The sequence below is a fragment of the Brugia malayi genome (genome assembly GCF_000002995.4).
Source record: "Brugia malayi strain FR3 genome assembly, contig: Bm_v4_Chr3_scaffold_001, whole genome shotgun sequence".
Classification (NCBI taxonomy): Eukaryota; Metazoa; Nematoda; class Chromadorea; order Rhabditida; family Onchocercidae; genus Brugia; species Brugia malayi.
In genome coordinates this window covers 4,579,640-4,604,312 of record NW_025062477.1, presented here as the reverse complement: position 1 = coordinate 4,604,312, position 24,673 = coordinate 4,579,640, and the positions used below count along the sequence as shown (strand labels likewise).

At 26.4% G+C, this 24,673-nt stretch overlaps 4 protein-coding genes across 4 annotated transcripts; all 4 read left to right on the top strand.

Moving 5' to 3' along the window:
• Positions 1 to 1,176: 1,176 nt before the first annotated feature.
• Bma-mks-6 (RIKEN cDNA 5730509K17 gene, putative) lies at positions 1,177 to 11,938 on the top strand (the record flags this gene model as incomplete). The annotated part of the gene is made up of 24 exons (XM_043079979.1): positions 1,177 to 1,383; positions 1,766 to 1,812; positions 2,047 to 2,299; positions 2,590 to 2,716; positions 2,974 to 3,097; positions 3,241 to 3,361; positions 4,047 to 4,214; positions 4,381 to 4,517; positions 4,979 to 5,167; positions 5,512 to 5,785; positions 6,158 to 6,327; positions 6,455 to 6,688; positions 6,961 to 7,143; positions 7,326 to 7,497; positions 7,573 to 7,680; positions 8,012 to 8,155; positions 8,464 to 8,630; positions 8,918 to 9,026; positions 9,149 to 9,258; positions 9,866 to 10,022; positions 10,234 to 10,345; positions 10,675 to 10,868; positions 11,064 to 11,260; positions 11,653 to 11,938. The coding sequence occupies 24 exons, from the start codon at positions 1,177 to 1,179 to the stop codon at positions 11,936 to 11,938; spliced, it is 3,990 nt and encodes a 1,329-aa protein (XP_042935913.1).
• Positions 11,939 to 13,836: 1,898 nt separating this feature from the next.
• Bm12986 (uncharacterized protein) lies at positions 13,837 to 16,390 on the top strand (the record flags this gene model as incomplete). The annotated part of the gene is made up of 8 exons (XM_043079978.1): positions 13,837 to 14,010; positions 14,146 to 14,353; positions 14,584 to 14,679; positions 14,753 to 14,849; positions 14,981 to 15,092; positions 15,377 to 15,499; positions 15,731 to 15,884; positions 16,074 to 16,390. The coding sequence occupies 8 exons, from the start codon at positions 13,837 to 13,839 to the stop codon at positions 16,388 to 16,390; spliced, it is 1,281 nt and encodes a 426-aa protein (XP_042935912.1).
• Positions 16,391 to 17,404: 1,014 nt separating this feature from the next.
• On the top strand, positions 17,405 to 20,193 carry Bma-oxa-1 (60Kd inner membrane protein; the record flags this gene model as incomplete). The annotated part of the gene is made up of 8 exons (XM_043079977.1): positions 17,405 to 17,608; positions 17,864 to 18,098; positions 18,255 to 18,398; positions 18,874 to 19,012; positions 19,115 to 19,226; positions 19,516 to 19,626; positions 19,896 to 20,065; positions 20,142 to 20,193. 8 exons carry the CDS (start codon positions 17,405 to 17,407, stop codon positions 20,191 to 20,193), a joined length of 1,167 nt encoding a protein of 388 aa, XP_042935911.1.
• A 992-nt stretch (positions 20,194 to 21,185) lies between these two features.
• Bm12987 (60Kd inner membrane protein) lies at positions 21,186 to 24,365 on the top strand (the record flags this gene model as incomplete). Its single annotated transcript, XM_001902334.2, has 8 exons — positions 21,186 to 21,368; positions 21,958 to 22,198; positions 22,407 to 22,553; positions 22,896 to 23,034; positions 23,280 to 23,391; positions 23,474 to 23,581; positions 23,835 to 23,988; positions 24,250 to 24,365. 8 exons carry the CDS (start codon positions 21,186 to 21,188, stop codon positions 24,363 to 24,365), a joined length of 1,200 nt encoding a protein of 399 aa, XP_001902369.1.
• Positions 24,366 to 24,673: the final 308 nt, after the last annotated feature.

Below are 24,673 nucleotides of genomic sequence, written 5' to 3'. Positions count from 1 at the left end.
GTTAAATTTTTTAAATTACAAATGAAAATTAATATCATAAATTTGAATTGCATTCTTCAGAAATATTTAATTACTAATATATCGTTGTCAATAGCAACCAGTTGTATATCATTTAACACTCATCGATTTGCTCAATTTTTCATCACTAATTTATATTTTTACTTAACATTACTTCAAATTTGCTTCAATCAATTGCTAGTAACAGTTTCTATTTTATGAAAAAAAAGTTTTTTAATTTAATTTTTCAAATGATAATTATATTTTATAGTCATTAAATTAAAAAAAATAATCATATATTATAAGGTACTTTGTTAATACTTGACGACAATTAATCATTCAAAGTGATAAAACATTGGTTTTTATAATTTTATTTATTGCACAATTAAATTTTAAACTTTTTCACATTTCCCAGTTTGTTTTTTCTTTATCACAGAATTTTGAGTCATTTAATTGCAATTCATAAAATACATTCTTCAACATTCTACCAAGAAGAAAGGATCTTTTCCCTTTTTTAGAATTTAAAAGTTTGCTATCAATTTTTTTTTTTTTTTTCATCTACAAATGCATTTCTAATTTTTCTAATCTTTCCTGTATTTTTCCAAATATCAGGACTGATATTATCAGATGAATCACGATCACGTTTTCAAGATTCTGCAAAAGCAGCTGCAAGTAATGCATTTAGCAGTAGCAAACTTGCTGCAAGTAATGCATTTTAAATTTGGAAATACAATTATCGAAAGAGAATTTTGAAAAAAAACTAACAAATATGTGAAATGAATGCAAATATTTCAAAAAATTTAAATGTTATTATATAAAAAAAAAAAAACTAAAGTTAGTTTCGCAAATATTTAAAAAGTGATCTACTTAATAATTATTAATCTAATTAATATTAAAAAACTTAAAAGTAAATCGATAATTACCTGGCAAATAGTTCGTAAAAATTTTTGGAGGAAAGATTGCTTATAATAATATCTGGGAAGTTATTCAAATTTATACTTTCAAAAATTGCTATTATCATTACTATTCCTTACTTATTATTAATCAAATTTCAGATCTTGTCTTAGTCTTTAATTTTTTTTAAATGTTTCATTTAGTTACCGTTAAATGTGTATTTCATATTTTCAACATAATTCTAATTTATTCATTGTTTTTCAGAATTAACTTCGAAAGAAATTAATGGAAGAAAAGGAAATGGAAATAACTAAAAAAATGCAAAATGATTGTATGGAAGAAATCGATAAGAAATCAATAAAAATTGATAAGAAATCAACAAAAAATGACACAAAAAAAATTATTAAAAATCAACAAAATGGTTGGATGGAAGGCCTTGAAAATATCAATGATAATTGTCATTTGGACCAGGAAATGAATCCAATAGCAACGGTTAGAATGGACAAATCTTAAACTAAACTAACACCACCATTTTAGTGTGACAAAAATATTTCAACTCTTCTCTTTTCTCTTTTTTCTTTTCTATCTATCTCTCTCTCTCTCTCTCTCAAAGTAAATTACAATAACATTATTTTAGACTTAATTAATCCTTCGTAATAATAGCAATAATAATAATTCTTTTTCTCTCTATGACAAAAACAATGCTTTATTATTTTATGTCTAAAATAACAATTTGATTAAATAATAATACAATGAAATAAATTTGAGATATAATAACTCTGTGTGGAATAAAATAATTTTTCTTTAATTTAATTACAAAAATCAAAAAAAAAAAAAAGAGGAAAAGTTGTTGTTTATTTATTTTTCTTTTCAGCTTGATGAATCATTCGATGATAATTCAAACATAAGTCAAATTAACAGGTTCATTTCATTTTTTTTTTTTAATTGAAAAATTTTTCATTGTAGTAGGAAAAGAAAATGAATAATAATAATAATTTTTTTTTTTTTGTATTTCAATTGTATTAATTAATGAGTTATTTCCACTTTTAAATCTTTTTTAGAGAAAGAAATTGCAAAAAGATTGTTTTTTCTAACTTTTCAATTTATTTATTTTTTTTAAAAAAAGTATTATCAATTAGCTAATAGATATTTTAGCCCAGCAATTTCTTCTCAAGAATGTTTTGCATTTGGAAAAATTACTGGCTCATCTGTACCAGATAAACAAATAATACGTGAACGAATACGTCAAAAAATAGCGCAAGAAATGAGTGAGAAACGTGACACAGCAAAATTGAATAAACGGTTGCAACGTCAACAACGTAATAAGTTAACGTTGCAAGATTCGTTGGGAAGTCTTAATGAAATGAATCAAGAGGAACTCGATAAACAAATTGAACATTCCATGAAGGTTTTTTCATTTTTAGTAAAGTATATTAAAATTTTAGAAAAAAATTTTAATTGTTTTATTTAATTTTGTAATTAATTTTCTATTTTCTAATTTATACTATGCTTTTGTTTAGTTATAATTAAAAATTATAAATTTAAACAAAAAAAATTTTTTTCTTTTTGGTAACAAAAATTACAATGAACAAATTGAATATGAATAAGTGATTTTTGGTTGTTTTTATTGATTAGAAAAAAAAAATTAATTTTTAAACAATTTCAAAATTTTCTATTCTTTTTTTAAATTTCATATAGCTTGGAGAAAAATGTAAAGCTGATTGTGTACACTATTTACCATCGGATGATGTTCAGTATGAATTTGTAACCGGTCAATTCCAGAATGATAATGAAGTGAAAATTAAACGGAAACAATTTCCTAAAGGTTTTCAAAAAATTGAAAATTGATTTGCAATTCTTAAAAATTGATAATTTACAATTTAATTTTAACTGATAAGTTTAAAAAATATTTGCAATAAAATTTAATATTAATTCATTTCCTTCCTTTTTCTTCTTTTTTTCACTTTATAACGTACCTCGTAGTTTTCTTTTTTTTTGCAGAAAAAATAAAGTTAGCAAATAAAATTTGAAGGAACAAAATTTGTTCAATTAAATTTTGTTTTATAAATAATTTAAATTTAGTTGTCTTTATGGCAGCACAGCCACAATCGCCAGAAGAAATTAAACAATTTGCAACATTGTGTTGTACCTATAATAAGCAATTTGATGTGACAATGTCACCAACTAATGAAAATGAAATGCAAAAGTAATAATTTTATTTTAATTCAAATTTTAATTTTTGCAGTAAAAATTTCATTTATCATTTGAAAGTAATTACTATTAAACATTAAAAATAAAAGAATAAAAAATAAATTACTTTCAATGTTAGAAATAATTTATTAATTTCAGTATAACAACATTTAAACCACAAAATTATGCGTTATTAAAACAACGATTGGGCGAACATTTTATTAACGATGCTGGAATAGTATTAGGAAGCAATTTGAATTTTGATAAAATTCCTAAACGAGTAATTAATTATTGTATTTTATGCTTGAAAAATTTATGATTTAAAAAAAAAAATTTTAATATGAAATTAATTAATTTTAATTTATACCTTTTTTTTTTTTGAGAAAACATAAAGAATTAGAGAAAAGGGAAAAAAAAGAAATTGTAGAAATGTACGAAATATTTTTATTTGAAATTTTAATATGAGCTAATTGAAATAAGCACTACAGATAATAAAATAATGAAAGATATAAATGAGCAATGAAATATAAATTATAAAAATAAATTAAAAAATATTAAAAAAAAAAATAATGAAATATAAATTATAAAAATTTTCAAAGCACAATGCAATAAGTTTGAATTTTAAGTGAGAAATAATTTTTTTTCTTTTTTACTTTTTCATACCTTTTTCAATAATTGATTTATCCATGATAAGCGAAAAGTTGAGAAAAGAATATAATTTATTCAATTTCAAATAATTTTAATTTCAATTAAATAATTAACAAACATTTTCTTTCTTTCTATTCTTACTTTAACTTATTAGATAATACATATGCTTTTTTTTTTTTTTTTTTTAATTTGATTGCTGCGAAAAAAAATTATACACATTTGATTATATAAAATTAAAAAATCAGTTTCGATTAATTGAACTTTTTAATAATTTAATTGAGATAAAGAAATACATATAAAATTTTAATTAATTATAGCCGGAACGCTATGATAATGATAATTATCACAATCCATATCGATATTTTAAAGCTGAACAATGGCATAAAGCGCTTAATCGTTTTAAGCAACAAAATTTTGTACAATTGGATATTGATTTAAATCGAATTGTTTTCAATTATCATTGGTTATTTGGACAAGAAAATTTGGTTATTAAAATTCCAATTAATTTATGAATAAAAATTAAGTGAAAAAAGTGATAGTATTATAGTAAATGTTAAAATTGTTTTATAATTTTTATTTGTATCATATATTTACTTGTAATTCTTTATTAATATTACTCAAATATATCAATTTTATATGATTAAATTGCAGTTATGCAGTACCATTCAAAATTTGCATAAAATGCAGTCAATTAGAATGGAAGAAGCATTGAAATTATTGAAGGAAATTGAAATTAACGAAAAAAAATTACGCAAAGGAGAAATTTTACAAAAAAACGAAAAAGAAAAGTTAGAAAATATTTTCACTTTTGCAAAATTAATTTTATAGTTGATAACTTGTAATTTAAACTGAATAAATATATTTCTAAAGTAATTTAACTGAAAAAATTCAGCAACTATTTTCAATTTGAAATTTTTATTGAAATATTTAGTATTAAAAAAAAGTTTTTGAGCGCTTACTGAGATTTGCTGATTAATTTTATTGATTAATATATTTTTGTAATTAATATATATTTATTAATTAATATAAATAAAGTTAATTTCCTTATAAATGACAGTTTATTATAATTTTTTTTCTTTTTTCTAAAAAAAATAGTTTCAGAATATTTTTTTTTTCATAATATACGCACATTTTTAGCTCATAATTGTGATTTTTTTTCCAAAAAAAAAAAAAAAAAAAAAAAAATTAATTAGAATATTTTTAGAAGAAATAAAATAATTTTACTTATAAGAAATATATTTCATTACAGTTCAGAATGTCAAATACAGCAATTATTGATTGATTTGGAGGAAAAACAACAAAGTTATTTGGATTTAAGTGATAAAATTGAAGAAAATTGGAAAAAACTACAGAAATTACGACAAATACAAGGATATTCCACCACAAAATTAATCGTTCAAAAAGTTTCCTTTCCGCAGCAAAATGCTAAAAGAGAAAGGTTTGAGTGATAATCTCAGTTTCAGTGATAATTTGGGTTTGAGTGATAACCTCAGTTTCAGTGATAATCTGAGTTTGAGTGATAATCTGGGTTTGAGTGATAATCTGAGTTTGAGTGATAATCTGAAATGTACAATGTCGTATCGTACATGCATTAATTATATGGCTGAGTAATCATATGGCATATTTATCATTATTATTATCACTGCTGCCAATCACTGTATTACGATTATCAGTCATTAATCATTATCACTATTTATTATTATTATTATCATTATTACTGTTAATAATTATTACTGATTGAGTGATATAAGTGAATGCTTTTTATTTGATCATCTTTTGCAGAGAGGAAACTGATAATCAATCAGTAACAAATATTATGGAAAAGTTAAAATTATTTGATGAATTGCGGCATGTTCCAGTTTACGTATTAAGTGATAACGATAACAATGAACGGAATAATCCAATACCCAAAGATGAAATTGATCGAATTAATCATTTGCAAAAATGCCGCTTGCAATTACAAATTGAATTTAACGATATTATTGTGTGCAGAACATTGTATCGATCACTTGATAGTAACTTTCAGGCTTATTTTGGGCAAATTTATAATTTACAGGTAAGTATTACAAAATTTATCTAATAAATAGGAACAAAAAAAAAGAAAAAAAGCAATGAATCTTTCTGAATTCTTTGCAATTTTACTTTTATTTAATACACAATTATTTCCAAGTGATTTCCTCGAAATATTAAGTAAATGCTAAATAAATTTTGATTTAAAAATGTTACTACTTTTTTTGTTATGTATTATTAAAATGATAAATACAACAAATTAATGATAAATGTTTTAATAATTCAAATTTTTGTAATTTTCTATTTTATTTCTAAATAAATTCAAGACAGAGAGAGAGAGAGAGAAAGAAAGAAAAAAAAGCATGAAATTTAAAATGTTACTATCTTTTTTGAACTTATTATCCACTTATTGTTTCAGGTACAAGAAATACCTAAATCTGTAACAATAACAATTTTTGAGAAAGCACCAAAACTGGAAGCTCATAAAATTGCAATTGTTGGTTTACCGTTGCCAGACGACGATAATATTACAGATGAGCGAAATATTCTGGTACCAATTGAATTTGCTAGTGATTTAATTATAAATGGGTAATCATTTGTAAAATTAATTCATTTTATCAATTCATTTATTAATTATCATCTTTTTATCACTTTTCTTTATGCAATTTGTTCACTTTTTTTTATTAAAATTAATTAGGTCTGAATTTAATTACAGAATGTATAATAGTCTTGGCTCTGGTAATCATAGGCCATGTATAGCTGGTGAGTTATACTGTAATGCAACATGGGCCAAGCAAAATGCATTAATAACAAATCAATTTCAACGACAGTCAATAATTACATATCAACAACAGTACTTGTCCACTGATAATGATACGAGTGATAATTTTGATTTGATACCTAAGGAAGTTCGATTATGCTCTGATGAAGAATTTGATAATAATATCAGGTGAATTTAATTTTAATTCAAATATATAAATGCGAAATATGGGAAGAGTAGAGAAAAGCATATATATCACATATAAAATACATATAAAAAATGGAAATGCATAATGCTTAAAAAATTAAAATTATCACTATTATTAATTTTTTTTCCAATTTTTTAAAAAAAAAACAAATAAAAATCATTTTTTTTTTAATGATGAATAATTAATTAAGAAAATACGAATATAATAGAATTATTCTTCCTTCTTCTACCTTTTTTTTGTTTATTTTCTACAGATTCAAAGCATTACAAATGCGCAATGAGCAAAAAAGAGGCGCTAAAAAACCAATTCCATTGTTGAATTCAGAAATTGAATATGATATGATTTCATCAAGTCATGTAATGAATCAACAAAATAATTACAAAACAAAAATTGATCGATATCGAAATATTGGAAATCAATATGCCATTATGATAAAGTAATGAAATAATGTTATTGAAAAATATAATTAGTGTCATGTGGTATTAAACACGGATAGCTAATAGTCTTATTTATTATAGCTACTGTTGTTATTACTATCATTATTATTGTTGTTGTTATTATCATTATTATTTATTATTATTATTAATTATTATTAGTTATTATCTCTTCTTCTTTCAGGAATCGATTTTACGAACAAGCAGTGCGTGAGCAAAGTTTAAAATTGGCACAAAATTTGATTCACGAAGTACCACTTCCAAAAATTTTCGGAGCATTTAGTAAATTCTCATTTGGTTCCAACGAAATATCACGGAAGCTAAAACCGGCAAGGCGAGAAACAAGTAAACGAAAGGTATTCCGGTAAAATAAATGTACTGTGCATATACTGGTATTAATTAATATGTGTAAGGTAAAAATTGTAATACAGGTAATAAGTGGTATGGAATATCGTCTTGTTATTAATATTCATTCAGCAGTAAATCTTCCAGAACCTGAACATGAAACATTATTATCATTTGTTGAAGTATCATTCCAGGTGAAGTCAATTTTTTCGTTTTTCAAAACTAATATTTTTCTAAAAAAAAAAAATAAATAAAGAAACAAAAAATTATTATATTTAACAAAAATTTCGCATATGATGTAATAAATTTTGAAAAATGAATTTAATAAATGAAATTATACAATTATTAATTAATTTAATTATCATTTCATTTGTGTAATATTAAAATGAATGATATAATACTTTAAATATTTTAGTGTATTTCTTATATAGTTTATGCAACAAATGTATATGAGAATATATTATTATATAATTAATTATATCATTAATTAATTAATTAATTCTTATAATAATAAAAATTTTTTAGGATTCATTAGTGCAAACAGCATTATCAAATGGACGTAATCCATATTGGCAGCAAACATTTGAAATGAAATTAGATTGTCTTCGTGCAGCTAATAATGATTTTAGCACAATCACGGATTCAATAAAAATTACAGTTTATGATAGAGTTAGTTTTTTTTTTTTTTCTTTTTGAACAATATTTTAAAATAATTTATAGAAATGACAAAAGAAAAATGAGAAGGAAAGAGAGAGAGAGAGAGAGAGAGAGAGGGAGGTAGCATGATCAAGATAATTTTTACTTCAAGATTGTGAATAATAGTTGATTAAAAAATAAATAAATAAAAGAAATTGATTGAAATCTTTAAAGTTATTTAGCATAAATAAATTTTTTTTTTAATTAGATAATTGATTAATTATCTCAGTTGAGAAGAGAAATAATTGTTGCAATGAAATAAAAATGAATTTTTAATTTAGGTGGTCACCAAACTTGATTCTGATGATCGCGAGCCTAATTCAGTGCACGAACAATTAGAGCGCCGTTGGCTAGGCTCTATTTTTATACCATTAGCAACTGTTTACTTTTGTGGTAAAATTGATGGTTATTTACGTCTTCAAACACCATTATTTCTCACTTCTTACAGGTTTATCAACAATTTTTTCTTTTTTATTTTTTTGGAAAAGCATAAAATTAAAGGTTAAATTTATTTATCGTAAATTAAGAATTGATTAAGTCTATTAGAAAACTAATTAATAAATTATTTTGAAGAGCTTAAAGACATTTAAAGATTAAATTTTTATTTTGTGATTAATTGAAAAATTATTGGAGGATTTAAAGGTTAAAAAAATGAAATTAGCAAAAAGAAAAAAAAATTATTTCAATAATCTTATAAATCTATAAACTATTCTGTATTATTTATCAGTTTTTCAGGATTGATAATCAACCGGCATATCTCAAATTACTGATAGCATTTAAACCAGATATATCTCCGCCACAAATTGTTGACATCAAATATTCAAGTACTGATGAGCCTAGCAAAGTAAAATTTATGCATATTATTAATTCAAGATTGGATAGAAAAAATAAACAATCAAATTATTTTATTTTTTGTGATAAATCTATTAATTAAATGATAAGTTTTAATTTATGAAATAATTTTAGATACAAAAGAAATCATTAGAATGGGAAAAAAATGCTAGAAATCATTTTATGGATCGTCGCTATATTAGCATTGTGCAATGTGCTACTGGTAAACGAATATTAGCATGCAGGTAACAACTTGCACCCATTATTTAGCTGCATGCAGGTAACAACTTGCACCCATTATTTAGCTGCATGCAGGCAACAACTTGCACCCATTATTTAATTATATACAGATAAATCTTACATGCATTTCTTATTTCAGTATATCTTAAAATTAACTTAAAAAAAATCTTTTTCTCCGTGCTAAAAAAATCGTTGAAGGAGAGGGAGAGAGAGAGAGAGAATGGGATAGAAGGTATCTCGAAATACGTTACTTTTCAAAATAAGAATATGTGGAATTGATTTTAATATTTACAAATATTGTTAAATTAAATGGAATTTTAAAAATGAAAGAATTAATAGTTTTTCTATTTTAACTGTTTATTTTATTTATTGCTTAAGAAATATGCTTTATTACTAATAATATATCAATGATTTAATTAACAAATAATTTAAAATGCTTCATGATATCATTTTTCAACTTTTATTACTAATAAACTTTAAATTACTAGTAAAATAAATCTTTCAGCATAAAATATATGCTGAAAAATGAAAAAATTAATTAAATTAAAATATTAATACATTTTTAGTGCAAATTATGTAAATTTAAATAATCAAATATGTTTATTTTTTCAGATTCATTCGACCAATTAAGCCACCAATTAGCTTATCATCTTTATCATCATCGCAAGCTTTAGCTCATTTTGCATGTCAAATGGTTTCTAATATACCATTCACTTCCAATTCGATTATTTCTTCAGAATTTTGTGATATTTGGATTACTGCTGATCGGGTAAGTTTTTATTTAAAAACAATGAAATTTTTGAGGTCATTAATTAATTAACTAATTAATTAATGTATTTCATATAATTACAAATTTAAGTAATATAGTACTAATATTTGTTTGAAAAAATGAAATTTTTGAGGTCATTAATTAGAGCATAATGCAGTTTATAAATACAAATTTAATTAATATAACAAAGACATTTGTTTTAATTGTTCAGTTTCTATCAATTGGTTGTGGCATTATCGATGAACATGCAATATTATTATGTTGTTGGTTGCTACATGCTGGCATAAAATCATATGTTCTATTTGGGAAATCATTACCAGAAGGTGAATAATTCAAAGTTTAATTTCAACCAATTTATTAAATTCAAAACTAACATTCACTTTTTTTTTAAAAAAAAACAATTCACTCGAAAATTTTACATTAAAGAAAGAAAAAGAAAATGAAATTCCTGTTTTTCATTTTTTTAAAATATGTTGTAGAATTCTTAATAATACTGTAATTTTAATTTAGAATAAAAGTGAACTTTTTTTATAGACGTACAAAAAATTTTTTTTAGGAGTAAAGGAATTTTTTTTTTTTCTTTTTGAAAATCTGAAATAAATGTGAAAAGCTAAAATTTTTAAAGTTTCAAATGATCAGATGACAATTACAGGCTCTCGATCAGCTTATGTAATGGCAATGGTTTCGGATGGTACACTAATTTTAAATCCATTCGATGGTAACTGCTATAAATTAAATGACCCATTCTGTCCTATTAGATCAATTGGTACTCTTGCATGCATGGGAAATTTATATGCAAATATTCAAAAAAATGAACATCCAAGTCAAATGCAATTTGATTTAAGCGTATGTTTAGTGAAAAATTATCAAATTAATTATTTAAAAAATTATTTTATTTCGAATTCATGTAAATCTAATTTCAACAATTTAAAAGATACATTCAAACTTCCAGAAAAAAAAATTAAAATTAAAAGCTTTTAAAAAATTAATCATTAAGATATGTTTTTCAAGTATAATTTATAATAAATGAATGAATTACAGAAACGCAATCATTGGTTACCATTATTTACTAGCGATCAAACTGAAATGGAATCGGTACAACCGGAACAGATTGCATATTTTGATACGGAAAATGATGCATTGTTGCAACTTCGAACTAATCTAGAACGTGAAATTCGTTTAAAATTTGATCAAAGTCGTCTATATGGAATTCCACATTGGAACTTACTAGCCTCAAGGTATAAAAAATTAAAAAAGATAATTTAAATATTCATTTAAATTATATTTAATTTATTTCTTCTTTTTTTCCATTTATCCAAATTCGCAATTTTTTTTTATCTAAAACTTTAATTACAAAATTAAAATTTAATGAGTAAGACAAAAAATCGTTTATATACAAAAACAAAAACAAATCAATAATTCATAAACATTAACATTAATACAAAAAGTAAATTTTTGGAATCATTGTTTTGTACGAATTGAAATGTAAAAAGAAAAGGAAAAAATAAATAAATAAAATGCTTAATATAAAAGCAATTAGAAAAAAATTATATAAGTTTTGTTAAAATTTAAAAAAGTTTAAAAATCTGAATTATACTATATAAAATATAGCATTTCGTATTATTTTCAGGATACTACGTAAAATTTTATCAGAGTTAGAAAATACGAATGATATTAATGAGCAAATAAAAGATGATTTATTGCAATTACGTAATTCATATCACGTAAATGCCGTTGCTTTCCGTCATCGGTACAGTACCATCGATGAAATTATTGATAAAGTACTTACACTTAAAATTCATGAAAACACTGATCAAAATGTTCAATTTGCATTTGCCGTTCATTTACAATCATTTGTTAATAATATTTTATCATGTTCTATTGCTATTGCTGCACTAAAACCATTAATAAAATGATTTTTTTTTTTTGATAATTTAATAATTGCAACATTAATCAATTTATTTTATTAAAATTAAATCTAAAAACTTTTTCTAATTTTTTGAATTATTTCTAAAAGATTTCATTTACGTTCTTCTAACAATTCAATTGAAAATAAATGAATAACTTTAATCATTCAATATTATATATCATTCATATATCTAATGATGATTGTGACTTTTTGACTTTTTTTCTCGCAACAAATCAATTAAAATCTCGAAAAATAAAAAAATTGAAACAAAATTTTTTGAACGAAAAAAAAAAACTATCTTTTCTATTCATTGTTATTACTTGTTGTTATTATTATTAGCACTCTTTTGAATATTTAATATGAAATAATTGGGATCATTGAAATGCAAACTAACTTTTCCATTTCTTCTATGCTTGTAAATGTAATTTCGAGTTAAATTTCGAACAAATTTGAAATTTAATTAAAACAGAACTTGTGTAACTGATAAACCACAAATCATTTTTTTGATTCATTGTTATTCGAAAATTATTTCACATCTGTGCAATCTTGATGATTTCAAAAGGAAAAAGTTCAGATTTGAGTAAATTTGAAATTTAATTAAAATATAGGCTTCAGATTATAAAATATATTTCTATAAATTACAAGAAAATATTCAAAAAATACAACAGCTTAGCTATGTTCACTATATTGAGGCAGCTGAAGTGAAATCGTTGCACGTAATTGGTTATGTTCGGAATATTAAATGATGCAAAACGTTACGTGGATTACGTAAAAATTACTACTTGTTTACTATTAATTACTATTATGCTATTTTAAATTTCATATATTATCAAAGACCATCGAAGAGTTCAAAAAAGATGTATTTCTGGCGAAAGATACTAAAAATTGGAGTTTAGTATAGGAAATGTAGAGATTGCAAACAGTAATGGTCACTCACTAGTCATTAAATTCATTTTATCTTTTTTTTAAAAAGTTTTCTCCCCAATCCTTCCTTATCTATCTTTATCACTTTTCGTTCATTATTGTTTTCTTTTCTCAGACGTAAGAAAAATCAAGATAAGAGAGGTGAAATGGGATGTTCCCTCGAGAGATTGATAGGTCACAAGAATTCTCGATGTAATGAGATGAGATAGAATAGAATGTCACTTCATAAAAAGTCTCAATGAGATGAAATGGAATGTTCTCTCAGAGTAGCAAGAAATCTCGATGTAATGAAATAAAGTTATATTAGCAAAACAAATGCAATCTATTCTTCCTAGCTTATCAGAATCAAAACTGATAGAATGATTAATAAATGGCGCAAAACGCCACTTTGCACTGTTTGATTAATGTTTCTACAAGCAGTTATAGCATAATATCCCTTCGCTTCCAATTAAAAACTTTTTATAAAAAAAAAATGTTAAGCAAACAAAGATTGGATCAAACGAAATGAAATTTTCATTGTAAATTATTATGAAACGATTATGCAACAAAAAGATTCCAAATGAAAGTTTTCATTTGTTAGTCGGATTATTGCTATTCATATAACATTAATTATAAGCTGTACAACAATGGTGTACCTTCCTTTCTCCTTTTTTGTTATTTCTTATATCAGTAATCATATCATTCGTTTATCTCGTGATAATTCGTTAGTTTTATCAATCAAAATATGCTTACTCGTTCGTAGATTACATTGATCTCATACTCTTATAAAGAAAAAAGTTTTGCGTTTTATTATCATTAATTGGTTTTTTTTTTTTTTTTTAATTTTAATTTTTTTACAAATCAAGAAACGATAAAACTGATGGTTGATTGATCATCAGTTGTTCAAATTCAGTAGCATAAATTTTGACTCTGTGCAAATCATTTGATGATTATATTCAGTCATTACTTCAGGTTTTTCGAATTTCTTAGTTGTTGCGATTTATGTCAATTCACGCAATATCATGTCGTTTTATTTCCAAAAGATTTGGCGGAATTGTTCCTAGCACTTCAGCTAATATTGTTTTAAGCTTACCCTCATCAGCTATATGGAAAAATTATGATAACAAACGTAATTTCTCTAATAATACTTATTTGGATATAGCAGCCGAGTTGCAGGTTATTGATTCATTTCACTTATTTTTCAACCCAAACTAATCGGTATTTTAGTAATTCAGTTTGCTTTAATCGCTTTTTTTGAAATTAAATTAGTTCATCATCATTGTATGATTAATTAATTCGAAATAAATTAAGGCTCATCCTGTCATTCAGTGGTTCGATCGATCGGTGAAAGCATCGTGTAATTATGCGCAAAGTTTAATTGAGACTTCTGGCTTAAGTAGTACTCCGCTTGAACATTTGGGTCTGTACACGTGGTGGAAGCCTTCGTCGTGGTACCGAGTATTATTGGAATTCCTCCATACCAACTATGAGTTATCCTGGCTTACTACTATAATATGTGGTAAAAGTTCTGCTTTACTATCTCCGTAGTTTATCATTTCTTATCATTTTGGCCAATAAATTGTCTTGACATTCAATTAATTAACATATTTTTTTGCATTCCTTAAATATTTCAGAAGTCCTTAATTCTTTTAATTTCAGTTTCTCTTCTTTCACATTTTTCCAAAAAGCTTAGATCAAATAAATTTAAAATGTGAACTTCTGATTTTCTGATTAATTTATTTTATTCAGCGACTGTGTTAATTCGAATGGCTACGTTCTATATGCCAGCTTTAATTTTGTGGAAAAGAATGAAATCCAAGGAAGTCCATTCTCCGTTTCTGCATCGTAAGCACATTTTGTCCTAAAAACTTTTGACTATTGTATTGTATAAAATATCAAATTTCTAGCGTATTTTCAGAAATTCGCAGTGGAATTGGTTCGGTCATATTGTACTCTTCAAACGTTGGAATCTTCTTTACGCAATACTGTGGTATTAAGAAAATGGCTGAAGTTGTGTACGCTTTTTTCCACTTGGAAGTTTAGTAAAAAGAAAAAAAAATTTTGATTGATTAATTTTAAAACATTGATTTATTTTGAAGCAAATGAAATACTATTCATGCGCTTATAATGATAGTGATATTTGCAGTTATCCGAGCTGGACAGGAAGTGGCATGTTATCATTTACCGATCTGACAGTATCCGATCCGGTTTTTTTATTGCCTACTCTAACTGCTATTTGTTTTACTTTCACAACTAAGGTAGTGATTCACGAATTTGAAAGTTTAGACACTTTTTATTAGTGAGTCAAAAGGAAGTGCAAGGTGTCTTTTTCAAAGCAAGAGACACGTTCACGACGCTTTTCTAGGGTTTTTTTTTTTTTACATTTTCCCCTCAACTTGTCAAACATACATTTATTAATATATTAAAATGATTGATTTTCTCATTCTTTCTTTTTCAAAGTTTATCTTTTATATTAAGTCTATGTTACTTTTATGCCGTATTATTCGTTGGCAGAGAATTCTAATCTGACTTTACTTTTTAGAAATGGATTGAAATATTGCAAATGCAAAAAACAGTAAGCAACTGGATGTTAGGATTAAAGCCATATAATACAATATATCCAATTGCTGCATGTTCATTTTTCGTTGCTAGCAACGTTCCATCGGTAAGTATTAAGCAAAAGAAAGTGAAAATTGAATTTAAATTTAAGCATTTTTAATACGAACACTGTTATGTTGCTATTAATGTCGGTACAAAATACTGATCTTTCTTCGCTTATGGCTTTTTCTATTCCTCACTTTTTACTCCTCACTTTTTTACTATTACTAGTTTCAATTTTTTTATGTTCAGTTATTCTCCAATTGAATTAATACATCTTGCAAAATTATTTTTTAAGGTCGTGTGTATTTATTGGATCACTTCGAGTTTAATTAGTAACATGCATGCAACAGTATTGAGAACTCGTACAATGCATTCTTTGTTACATTTACCTGCTGTTTGTTCAGATCCTGCGGAAACTCGTCGTACTGAGTTATTAAACTACGTTTCTGGTATGTTTGAATTTTTCCGTTTCTGATTTGTCGTTTGCTATTTTTTTATGATTTCTTTTTAAGATTGGTTAATTAATGGTTTAATGCATAAACCTTCTGATTTTCCAGTCATTCGGAACATTTAGGGGTTTCTCTTTAAAAAATATGTAGGCATTATGTGATATATAGTAGTGGAATTCAAATTTCCAGAAATGAGATGGAAAAGAGCAAGCGAAACATTGGAACTTCAGAAGAAAGTTGCTGAAATTGAGAAAAAAAGTCAAGATGATGATTTGTCCAAATTACTTGCAAAAGAAACAGAAAATACCGAAATTCAGAAAGACTCACTTTTTGGAGAACCCTGGAAAGAAAGTGCTGCTTTGTCATCGTCAAAGATTGCTAAATTAATGGAACAATACATACAAGAAGAAGCGCGGGCAAATGTGATGACAAAAGCTGGGAAGACGAATTCTATGATAAGAACTAATTCTCGAAAATTTGAAATTGATGAAATTACGGCAGGCTGAAATTAAACTTTGGATTTTCTTTTGTATAGATCGTAATAAATCCCGAATAAACAAATTTTATAATTGGGATCGATAAATGATATTCCAAACTTTTTATTAGATTGTTTCATTTGATTTCGGATTTTTTTATCCCAGATTAAATCATATTAGTTTAGGCCAGTAATATGCACAGTAGATAATGTGCAGCACTAGTTGAATTCAGAAATTCCTAAACTATTAGAAGCAGTATTGGAATATTTGTTCAAAGTCTTCCAATCTTCAATTAATAACGTAGGGATGGAAGTCTTTGAACACCTATCAAAACTCTCAGGTTCTAATAATCAACGTTATATATGTTTTTTTATTAAACGCTATTGGCATTATAATTTAATCCAGGGTTTATCATGTCAGCTGTTCATAAACTAGCTAACACTGCAAAGCATGTCTTGTTTATTGTTTATCACGTTGTTGATATAATTGGTAAAATTATTTTATTCGACCATCAGCATAATGTAGAATGTATGTAACCTACTAGCTGATGCTTTACTAAACGGATGTGTAATTTAAAACTTGAACTGTTATTAATTAAAATGAAGTAAAATTTAATATGGAAATTTTTTATAGTGTATAGAGATGCTGTTTGACTTAAAAATGGTGCATTTGGTTAATGACATGCATTCTTGTTTTGTTTTGTTTTGTTTTTTAAAAATTGTGCAATGTTTGAGAAATCGTTAAATAATTTTTTATTATTAAAATGAAGTAAAATTCATCAAAAAATTTATTGCACACTCTAAGGAAACACTGTTTGAGTCGAGGTTGTTATTTACTCAATACTGTCCTAATGTTCCATGAGTGGGAATCAGTTATGGGTTCTGCACTAGTAATTGTGTGCTCAGTTTCTCATTAATTGTAGTGAATGTTTTAGTAATAACAAAGTTGGATGGATTTCATTCCCGAATTGGTTCTCGAAAATGTTAGATTACAGAAAAGGCAACATACTTCAAAATTGTTGAGTGGTTATCATATAATTTCAGTATGCTTCCGAGGAATCTGCAGGTGATGCTACGTCTTAGACGGCATCTTCTAACGGAATTAACATCTTTGTCCTCAGTGAAAATGGCATCAAGATTAAATTTTGTGGTTGCTGACCACTGCCAATTAATTTCACAAATTAGACGTATATCTTTCTTTGGAAGTAGTCCACCGTCTTCTACTCCATCTTCAACACCCGAAATATTGGTAAGTCTATAGTTGCCATATGCCATAGTTTTTTCTGAAAGGCAATATCCAGTGTAATAAATTTAGTTCGGTAGAATTCGTCTATTTGCTTCTTTTAAGACTGTTATAAGATTCAGGTCTGATTAAGCTAAATTGCGCTAATTGAAGCTAAATCATCATCTTGTTTATTTCCAATTGAATTTCATCGAACTGAATGCAATTGGGCTAAAGTTGCATAAATTTTAGCTGTGCTCATTTGAAATTAATTTTTTATAGACTACACCAACAGATACACCGTTGGTTTCTACAGATGCAGCAGATTTTACACTAATGGAACAACTGCAACTGGCATTAGTGAAAGATTTTCATTTATTTGATTTTCTTGGTGGAAATTCATTGGTCAAAGAGTATGATCTTTTTTCATGGTGGAGTCCGGCATCTTGGTTTCGTTTAGCATTAGAATATGTGCATTTTAATATTGATTTGCCTTGGTGGTTAACCGTCATATGTGGTAAGTGCGTATAATTAAACATCAAATACAAAAAATTGTTGTTAATAATTGGAATTCTATGATTACTGATCAGTGAAATTAAATCGGTAGAAAGATCCGCATGTTTAATGAATTATTTAATTTGCAGTTGCGAATTCCTTCAGAGTTAGATTTTAGCCACAATAAGTTTGCGGTTACTGATGATATTTGTGCCTATTGCTTCTCATCGACTTATGGCACGAGTACAGTTGTACAAAAAAGAAATTGATGAATTTAAAGAAAAAATGGAAAGTGCTCAAAGAAACGGAAATTTCTTGCAAAGTTTGTCTTTCTTATTTCTAAGTGAATTCTGTGCTTTTTTCAAAAAGTTTTACTAATTTAATCATTTTTTAGTGGAAAAAATTTCTTTTGTCAAGGATAAATCGCTGTTCTAATTGGTTATATAGTGAAATAAGTTCTTTTCAACACTTTCTATACAATTGAGCTTGTCTTCAAAAACTTTTTTCTTCAAAGGTTTGAAGCAACTTCAAATTCTCTTCCTTCTGTTCTTTGTATTTTTATTTATATCAGTGTCTCATAGATAATAGTTGCTCTGCAAGTGTTTCTGTCATTAGTGCGGGAACTTTTTTGCTGGAATTTTTCTGCTTTTGAAATATAAAACACTACAAATGTTAATATGAAATAAAAGCTTTTTGATCATTAGGATTTTTATTTCATCAAAAATTTGTGACTGAGTGCATTTATCATATATTTTATAAGTCAAATAAATCACAGTCTCAAGAAATATGGATTTCAGCAATGGAAACTCAAAAAGAGCTGAAAGATTTCTTGAAAACGAAAAATATTAAGCTATATCGACAGTTTGTATTTATGAGTCTCAATGGCGCTATCTTCATGACACAGTTTATTGCAGTCAAAAAAATGGCCGATGTTGCGTAAGCTTCAATGTTAGATATTGAAATGTGAATTACCCTATTTAGAACAATAAATATTGTTTTCATTTTCTGTCTTCCTTATCTTTTTGTCTCTTTTTTCAGTTTTCCTGGTATGAGCACCGGTGGTTTGTACTGGTTCAAAGATTTAACTGTACCGGATCCCTATTATTTACTACCATTGGTTTCTGCTATCACTGTCGCTGCGGTATTTAAGGTAAAACCAAATGAAATATTTATCAGAACATACAGCGGTGTTTTTAAGGACTATGGAAAAATCTTATATTTTTAGGGAATTTAAATTTGTACGCTAATTATTAGAGAGAAAATTTACTTGGAAGTTTTATAAAAGTGCCACAAATTCAAGTTTTAGTTCTAAAAAGCTAAGAATGAAATTCAAATTTGAAAAAAGACGTTGTATGAATGGGAAATATGAATTCCAGAACAACTTTTGCTTTTTCCACTTTTTTCTTTTTTTTCGTAATCTAGAACTTTTTTCCGAATAGATCGGAGCCGAGACTGGTGGAACAAACCAAGGTGTCAGTCCGCAAATACAGAAATTACTGACAAGAATCGGACCGATTATGGTTTTTGCATGTAGTACCAAAGTTTCTTCGGTGGGTTTGAGTAATTTTCAAAAAATATGTAATTTTCGAAAAAAAAATATTGAATGTAAAATTTGTAATGTATGAGTTTCTCAATAGAACTTTTATTTTTCTGGATTTCAAATATTTGGTGTGAACTTATCACTAATATGTCTGTTCCTATTCCTCCTCTCGTGTTTAACCGATTCATTGTCGCATTCTGCCGATTGCACATTTATCTTAAAATAAGGTAAATTTGCAATATTTCAATTTTAAAAGAATTTGTAACATTAGAATTTCAGGTTATAGCCTTATACTGGTGTACATCAAATATGATCTCAGTAATGTTTTCTGGAATATTCAAGATTCCATCAGTTCGTGCTTTCCTAAAGATACCTCAGTTACCATCGAAGCAGGTGCAATTGTATAAGAAAGCACTTAATCAAAATATAAATCACGACACTATGCAAAAGTGAATCTTAAGAATATTTATTAGTTACGTAAACAGTTAACTAGATTTTATTGTTACTGATCTATTCTATTTTTAGGCAAAATAAAGAGACATTTACTAGGAAGACAAGAAGTGTCTCTGATGAGTAGAAATCTCTCAGTGGAATACAGAAGGTTGTTTTCATATATTTCATAGATATGTAAAATATTTCTAGTTTTCTTTTTTTTTTTTTTTTCTGATAACGTTTTAAGACCTTATATGCAGTGTTTTAATTTTACTATCTTCTTTCGTTTATGTTTTATCAGTTTGTATAATTCATGTTCGTTTCAGAACTGAGAAGCCAATGGAAGGAGGATAGCATAGTTGGAAGAAGAGATTGTTATATGACTGTATATTTCAAGTGTTGCAAAATATATGGTTGTTAATTCTCCTTGATTTCCAGACTTGTATTTTATGAAGTTGGATTACAAAGAAAAAAAAAACAAATCAAAATTGGTCTTTGAAATAACTTAGAACTTCTTTTTCAGTAATAATGTTTGTAGTTAATTATAGAGTGATTTTTTTGATTTTGATTTTATTTTAATCTTTTATTAAATGAATATTATCACATAGTGATGAAATTCAATTTTAAATATTTTCTTACATTTTTTCCAAAGAATTTATCCTATTAATTTCGATATATGAATGAGTTAGTCTGGATTTCAAGATGGCAGTACTTTATTATATGTGTGTCTAATTTTGTTGTTTCTGTTTAAATATATATGAAAAAAAATTTTAAACAAAACGTTTTGTTATTGAATCAGTTTAAGGCGTACTTGAAATTTCTGTTTTACAATATATATATTCTTTTTTTCAGATTGATTAATACATTAAACATATTAATTATAATTATGGATTGACGCCTTTTTTTTCTATTTATATCTTTTGCTTAAGCTGATATTCATACATGTTTTTATTTAACTACGCTATTATACGAAACGTGTAGCACGAAGATTACGTGACTGTTAATGATTATAACTTGGCGCAAGTATAATTTGTAACGATGTATCAAGCGAACGATTTATTAATGAATATAATTTTTAGATTTCAATTCGCATGGTGTGAAATTTCAATAATCTCTTTTGTCTGAATTATTACTGGGATGGCGGTAGCACTTTCCCTTAGTGGTTCTCGTCTTACAGTTCAACGCTTTTATGTTGCAATTAGTTCTGCTGCTGCATCAACGGTTCGCCGTTCTAATTTTCAGTCACAGAATTGCGTAGTTGGTGTTCGCCATGCATCCACGGCGAAGGATATCTTTGTCGTATCAAATGATTCTCTAACGGTGTGTTAAAGTTAATTGAAATCTGTTTTTATTTCTAGCATAAAAGAATTCCAATTTTGATATAATCCATTATTAGCTTTAGTTACCCGGAGAATAGGAAGAGTTAGTTATAGTCAACTAATAATTTTTTGCTTCACTGAAACGGATAAATATATCGTTAAAAAATACAGTAGAATAATTAGAACAAAATTTGCTCAGAAACTCATAATAAATTAACTTTTGAGATGAAAATTTTCTTTTGACCAAGTTTAGCTTAGAATTTAGATCTGTTCTATATATATAGCAGAATTTGTTAAAACGAGAAATGCAGATGAGTGCCCGAATCTTAACTTCTTTATGCGGACTCTTGAAATCGAAGCCACATATTGAATTAAGTTAAATTAAATTAAGTTAAAGCTATCGGAAAAGGTTAGGAAAGTTTGCTATTACTTTAAATAAACATTAATACTATGAAGCATTGAATTAATTAAGCTTGTTACAGTCCTGCGAGCATAAAGTCGGTAAGCTGAATTTGAGTCTTATTTCTATTGTCAACTCATTTAAATTTTTCGCATCTGTAATACTACCAATATTTGAAGATTTTTTTTAGGGTATACCGGATATCCCGGTAATAAATATGCCTCCGGAAGCAGTAGCCAGCTCAGGCTTTTCTTTTTATGAGAAATGGCTTCTAAAGGTCGATATTTTGGATTTATTCGGTCTGAGTGGTATATCAGCTGTAGAAAGTACTGGGCTTTTTTCTTGGTATTCACCTGCTTCCTGGTATCGAATTGCTTTGGAATTTATCCACAATCATTTTGATCTTCCCTGGTTTGCTTCTATCATATGTAGTAAGCTCTTAAAACTAATCAAGTTGTTCTAAACAAAAAATATTGATGATTTAATAGTTTAAATCTGAATAGTTTAAAAATGTTTTTCGTATATTTTTAGTTCAGCAGTTCAAGATTTGATAATATTTTAATTTTTACAATGTGTTTTTTCTTTCTTCTTTTATCGTTTACCTTTCATTTTTTATTTTCATTTATTCATGGTTTTCAGCCACATTATGTTTACGGCTAGCATTTCTGCGTGCAACCTTATTCTTACAAAGATTTGCACCAATGAAAATGATGCATGATGATACGTTGAAAATGTTTGATGATAAGAAGAAAGAAGCTCGAGAAGTAATTCGAAGTGAAGCTTTATGTTAGTTTTTTTTTTCTTTTTTTTACTTCAGATGATTCCATTACCTTTGGATGCGGTGGAAATACTGCAAATTTGTCCAAGCAACTATATTAGAGACGATATATGATGACTGTGTCATCTTCATCAAAAAAAAAATTTCAGAAATAGTTGATATATCAAAAACGTTTATTTATTTTCTTAAGTAATGTATGTAAAATACAGAATAAAAATATTGTTTGCAATTTCTAAAAATACGATTTGAAAAAAAAAATTCCAATTCTTGATATTTTGTTGTAGTTTCTTAGTTATTTCATAATTTGAATTCATTCTGCTTCTCATTTCATCTGAATAATATCATTTTAGATCGGAAGATTTCGCATGACGAAAATATTTATGTAGACACTTATAATTTAAGATCCTCCAACAGATATTATTATTTTGCGCTCAATTCAGTTTTATTCATTTCCCAGTACCGAGGAATTATACTTATGGCAGAGAACAAGTAAGTCTTTTATGTTCTGCTTTCCATTTGAACAATGTCCCGATCTCGAATAACGGTAAAATCTCATTTTTTCTTTTCTTTTTTTGGCTAAAGAAGTGAAATGAGATATCACATATCATTTGATTAAAAAAATTTTAATTGGGTTAGGTTTTTTTCGATAAATTTTCGACCAGAATTGAAAAATTAAATGCAATATCTAAAAAACTGGTTTGATTTTATTCTTATGGAAAAATGAAATATTACAGTTTTCCTGGTTGGGACACAGGCGGTGCTCTATGGTTTCTAGATTTAACAACGACAGATCCTAATTTCTTGGTGCCCGCACTCTCATCTGTTCTCATTGGATGCACACTTTTTGTAAGTTAACTTTTCTAGGCAATCAGTTTACATTTTTTAAATAATATTATAAAATGAAGAAATCATGAATACCGTTTTGCAGCTTGGATATGATCCAACCGGTACCGCATCTGCTAACAAATACGTTAAAGCGTTCAAATATGTTGCAGTACCACTTGGTGTATTCTTTTTTAGCTCAAGAGTTCCTGTTGTAAGTCTTTTTCTCACTTTTTCAAAATGCTTCATGAAATTTTCCTGATATTTCTTATATCAAAAATTTTTTCCATGTAAAAATTGAAGATGAAAATTTATCTGAGATACTAAAATAATAATAGCCTCACCTTTGGTAAATCCAATAAAATATTCTTCCGCAATTAAATGCTTTATTCATATAGCTTAAATTATATATATTAAAAGTTTAAAATAAAATTTGATACTAATCTGATTTATTGTGAATTTTTTAGGCTGTTTCAATATACTGGTGTGCTTCAAACTTTTTCAATCTTTTGTTAACAACAACTCTACGCATGCCTAAAATCCGTTATGCTCTCGACATTCCATTGAAAGTGACAAAATCAAGTTCCGTGACGTTCCAAAAAGCATGGAAGCGTGCATTCGGTAATCTTTTCTTCGAAATTTTATACGGTTAAACTCATTACCAGTCTAATGTCAGTGGTTTGAATAAACTAAATTAATTATCCTGTTATATATGTATATTAATGTTAGATGAAAAACAGTGGTGAAATTTTAGATTTTGTAGATAAAATCTCCCTGAATTAGAAGTCATGAAAAAAGTAGATATATTTGAACAATTATTCTTATCTTTGTTTGAATAATGTGCTGATCAAACTGTGGGTATTTTGCGCCTCGTTTCTTCAGGTTGGAAGAAAGAAACTGAAAAACAAGCTCGATCACGACCTGTAATGTGGGAAATAATGCAGAGACAAGATCTAGAAAGATTTGCAAGAGCTGGTAGACCAAGCGCTGCGAAGTGATAGTTAATGAATTGATGGCTTTTTTGCTTTTGCTGTAATTTTGTTGATGGTTTTTTGAAATTGTCTACAAAAAGTTTTTTGATTTTTGCAGTAAATTAATCAAATTTGAAGCAAATAAATAATTACTTCTGGATAATCTCGATAGTAACCATTTACTGTTCTCAACAAATGTCTATGAAATAGCAGCATTTTATTCTTAAAAGACTTAAATTCCATAAAAATAGCATAATTCATTGCGCTTCAGATAAATTTCCATTGCACTGAAAGGATTTCTTTTTTTTACATGAATTTTGACAATCAATTTGCCA